We start from the raw sequence: 4,723 nt of genomic DNA, 5'->3' as shown, positions 1-4,723 counted from the left end.
AGAGACAGGCAGTTAATTTAAGTCAATATGACTGGGCACTGCCCAGCTTGGAGGATCAGGGACAAGAAGCCCCATCTGGTGCACTAGGTACACCTGTGTTTGGTTTCTAAGCTAGGTGAGCCAGAAACCTGTGCCTGCCTCTAGCTTGGGAAGGGAAGCCTAAAAGTCTCTGAGCCCACAACTGTCTGTGCTTTTTATCCAGTAACTGCCAAAGGCACAAGCAGGGATTGCTTCACCCTGGTGACTCCCTCGGGATATGAACTGCTCCCTGGGCTAGAGTCAAACTTCTTTCTTGATTGCTTCAATAGAAGGAACCAGTAGGGCAGTCATTTGGTAGTGGGATGACAGAAGGACCGAATCCCATTAGATTCACAGTGCCCAATTCACTTGGGCCATGGGGCTTCTCATGGGTCCAGCTAGGGCAAGGGTGGGCAAAATGCAGCCCACGGAGTGGATGTGGCCTGCCAGGCCAGTTTATCCAGTCTGTGGGGCCCCTAAAAAATGTAGAAAATTAATATTTATCTGCTCCTAGCTGCCTGTCATGTGGCCCTTGATGGCTTGCCAAAACTCAGTAAGCGGCCCTCCACCCAAAATAACTGCCCACCCCTGAGCTAGGGGCCAGGGAGCAAGAGCAATGCTGCATTAAACAGATGCAGGGGTCCGGGTTCTCCATTTCCCACAGAGAAATGGAGTAAGCTGTGGTTTTCTCATTTTACTGGAGAAATCTGTGGAATTTGCACTTTTGCAAAGAGCTCTGTGCAGGCTGGCAGAGTGGGAGGACAGTGGTCAGGCAGGGGGTGCCACATGCATGTGTATGCACATGGCTGCCAGGCAGCCTGGAGACCAGCTCCTGCAGGTAAGTGTGTGTGGCAGGGGGAGGACGGACGGACATTGAGGCCCCCCATAAGGAGGGAGGCAGGGGCTGAGGCTGCTGCCCAGTTGGGCAGTGCCTGGGGTTTGGGGCTACAATGCAAGGCTGCAGGGCCCTGGCAGGGAGTGAGACAGGGCTGTGGGCAGCTCGTCAGAGGGACGAGTGGGGCAGGGCCAGCTCCGTGCCGCCTTACACACTCCTGGGGAGCAGGGGGACCTGCAACCCCACCCACAACTGTGGGGTTGGGGCTGCGCGCTGGCCACTTCAGGCTCATGCTCCCTGCCTTGCTGCCCTCCCCCAGAGACCCCGCAGCTCCATGTGTGCAACCCAGCACTGCAGGGAACAGTGAAGCCATGTAGGGAGCTGCCTGCCACTGTGAGCTCCACACTGCCCGTGTCCCCTGCGTGCAACCCTGCACTAGTGCCCTTGTTGCAGCTGTGCAGGCAGGGGATGCCTTGCCATGACAGCAGAGAGCTTGTAGGCAGGCAGCTTCCTGCACAGCTCCACTGCTCCCTGCAGCACGGGGTTGCATATGCTGGGCTGCAGAGGCATCAGGGAAGGGCAGTAGGGCAGGAGCCTGCCCCCACCCCACACACACCTGTGGGGTGCAGGTCCTGCTCCCCTGGGAGTGTTGGGAGTGTGCACTGTGGCAGACAGTAGCTCCCCTCCTGCCCCGCCCAAGCCAAACCAAGCCAAGCCCCTAGCAGGCAGGCAGCAGGGGAGGAGCTAGGCTTTTTTCTACTGCAGCAGACCTGGGTGCCTGGCCCTGGAGCCTTGGCAGCCCCCTCTGGCAGGGCTAGGGGAAGCAGGAACTGTTGATGAGGAGCAAGGGGCACCAGCAGGGCTGGGTCATTGTGGGGGTGGGTGGGAAGCGAGGGGCATGAGCAGCACTGGGGGGCTACAGGTGGGAGTGAGGGGCACCAGCAGGATTGGGAGGGGCCTTTCATTTTGATCACAGACATTGAGGTTTTTAAATCAGAGAATTTGTGATTTTTTTTTTAATCAGGGAAAACCAGGATCCCTGCTGAGAAGGGCCTGGAGCCCCTCCCCCTGTGTTTGTGAATGAAAGCCATCATGAACAGTGGATGTGATGGCATAGAAGGCACTGAGCTGCTAGAGGAGATATGCAGAGACCAGTGCCAGGTAGGACAATGGTCACAGCTGCTCTGCCCAGCCAGGATGGCAGTGCCTTCAGGCTCCCACAGCAGCTCAGCTCCACCTGCTTGAAGTCAATAGTGCCAGGAAACTTAAGTGCCTCTGAGGCTTCAGGTCCCTCAGGCCAGGCTCACTGTGAACTGCTCTCAGCAACGGGTAAAATGTATGGGCTGAGACATCCTTATGGGCACCCACATTGCCTCAAGCTCCACTATGGGCCTTCGTACAGTTGAGCACACACAACCTGTTGCATCTGGGTCCTCCAATGCCAGGGAGCAGGCTGTTTCAGGGCTAGTTTGCCTGTCTAAGGGTAGGCACAAAGAGGATTTTGGTTTGTATTAGCTCTGCACCCCCCACCCCCCAACTCCTGGCACTTCAGATCTCCTCCCTCCCCCACCACTCTGTTAGTAAGGGCACTCAAAGCAAGGGAGCAGGGGTTCTCCCTGGCTGCACAACTATTTTAGGGCTAGAGAGCCAGGACCATCTACACAGCCTTCAGCAACATGGCTGCAAATGCAGGCTAACAGCATGGCCTCAGTGCCATGAGGCACATGTTCAAGCTGAGACATGCACAAGTGGTGCTGGTGCCGTCCTGCAGCAGAACAGGGGCAGCAAGCATCAGGCTCAGCCACCAAGCCCAGTTCAGAGGGCACCAACAAGATTCATAACTCTGTTGCCAGGCTTTCCTGTGCCCAGCTCTGTTCACAGCTGGCCCCAGCCAATGTTCCTCCTCAAGCTTCAGCAGCCACTAGCCAGAGCTAAGCACCTGGCTTGGCACGCTGCTGCTCCCCTAGAACTGGCAGGCAGCAGCTGAGATGACCCCAACTCCCAGCACCTCCTTAAGGAGCAGCAACTTCCATTTCTCCATTGCTGCCTCCGTGCCTTTGCTCAGCAGCAGCTCTTCAAGTGTCCCCATTTCTCATATGTTGCTCCACTGATTTAAGGCTGTGGGTTTCCCCTCCCTGCTTTGCCTTCCACCATGATAAAAGTCAGGTCAGCTTCTTAAATCAGAAAGAGTTCAGCCCTGTGCAGCCTTCCCCTTCCCCCCCCACACCCAGGCTTCCAGTAGTCTCAGTGCCAGCCTGGCCCCAGTACTGATACAAGACTCCCTCCTGGGCTTTAGGGTCAGCACTGAGGACTGCTGTAGGCTGCATGCCACCACACCTGGCTCTGGCTGATGCCAGGCCGCACTTACAGGCACATCCACTGGACCTGGAGAGATGGGATACAGAACATCCAGAAACAGCACTGCAGCTGTTCAGGCAAGACAGGAAACACCCCCCAGAGCAAACCAGAAGCCAAGATACAGCCATGGCATCAGGAAACCTCAAGAGCCACTGGGACAAGACTGCTCCCAGGCAGCCCAACACCGAGTCCTGCTACCATGGGGCAGGTAGTTACCTTCTCCATTTCCCTCCTTCCCACCTTGGGCCAGATCAGACAGCAGGCTCTGTGTGGCAGGAAGCATGTCATTGTGTGCACAGCACCTAGCCCACCAAGGCTGGATATCAGCACTGCTGTGCTGTGACCCTGAAGCAGAGAGACTACTAGGAGGGGAGATAACACAATAGTTTATTGACATCTTCTAGTTTCCATTAACACTGCCACTATTTTTTCCTCCCCCTACCCTCCCTTTAATAATAAAAAATGTCTATGTACAGACTCCCCTTGGGCCAAGGGAGCACGTCATTATTTACAAGCTATATACATACAGGCTGTTCAATGTCCCATGCCATGAGTCTGGGCCGGCAGCCCCACAGGAGAGATCCTCACCCCATGTCCCAGGGCTAGCTCTTCAGAGCTTCCTCCAGCTTCAGCATGTCCATGGGCATACTCTTAGCAACTTCAAAGAAGACCCTGAAGGAGTGACAAGTCAGTCAGTGCTGGCACAACATGGAAACTCATAATATGTGACAGGATGTGAGGGGCCAGGACACCCACTAGTCCAACAGAGACCACATGACCACCAACTAGCAACAGCTTTCTCCAAAATGCCACTGGGCTCTGGAGTTAAACTGGCCTTTAATAGGAAGCCCAGGCACCTTCCCTCTCAGCTGCCACTGCCTGGACATGTCCTCCAGTCCTTCCAGGCAACCAGCACATGAATCAGTAATATAATATAAGCCCTCAAGATCCCTTTGCACAGTGCTAAGCAGCAAAGAGCTATTTGCAACCCCTTCCCAGGCTCTCTGCCTGTAAAGACACCTGCCTGGCCAGAGCTATGCAGCATTACAGAAAGGCAGACAGCAGAGGAAAGGCGGGCTCCAGCTGCCCCTGCCAAGGCCAGTGTCCAGAAGAAGTATACCTTAGCAGAAATACAAGTTGTGGGGCACAGGTGAGCCTGCAGCCCCAGCTCTCTGACTGTGCCAGCCCTGCCACAGATCATTATATACCAGCACCCATTGTCCTCAGCTGCAGCAGTCCCAGGAGGTCAGAACCCCTGGCAGGTTCTGAACAAGCGGGGCTCAGAGCCTACAACCTGTCAATTTTCCCATCCCCTGGCCCCAGAGTGTGCTGGAAGGTAAGTACCTAATGCAGCACCCCCTGCTGGCTTAGTGGAAGACATCTCCCAGCTCCTAGTCAGAGGCAGCCCCTAGCCCCACTCCATGCAACAGGGCACAGCTGCCCAGAGATCCCTTACCGGTGGGAGTACTTGGTGCGCACAGCCTTGAGCTTGTCAAAAGGCTGATAGGTCAG

The 4,723-nt window shown here is 55.7% G+C and overlaps 1 protein-coding gene across 1 annotated transcript in view; it reads right to left on the bottom strand.

The window, feature by feature from the left end:
* Positions 1-3,580: 3,580 nt before the first annotated feature.
* CCNB3 (cyclin B3) overlaps positions 3,581-4,723 on the bottom strand; it is a 14,358-nt gene continuing 13,215 nt past the window's right edge. Inside the window, 2 exon segments of the mRNA XM_006025159.2 lie at positions 3,581-3,883; positions 4,668-4,723. The exon segment at positions 4,668-4,723 is cut by the window's right edge and continues 11 nt beyond it. Of these exon segments, the coding sequence (XP_006025221.1) occupies positions 3,814-3,883; positions 4,668-4,723 (126 nt within the window). The 3' untranslated portion in view covers positions 3,581-3,813.

Source organism: Alligator sinensis, unplaced genomic scaffold, assembly GCF_000455745.1.
Source record: "Alligator sinensis unplaced genomic scaffold, ASM45574v1 scaffold619_1, whole genome shotgun sequence".
Lineage (NCBI taxonomy): Eukaryota > Metazoa > Chordata > Crocodylia > Alligatoridae > Alligator > Alligator sinensis.
The sequence above is the reverse complement of the archived record's forward strand: the minus strand, read 5'-3'. Positions and strand labels throughout refer to the sequence as shown.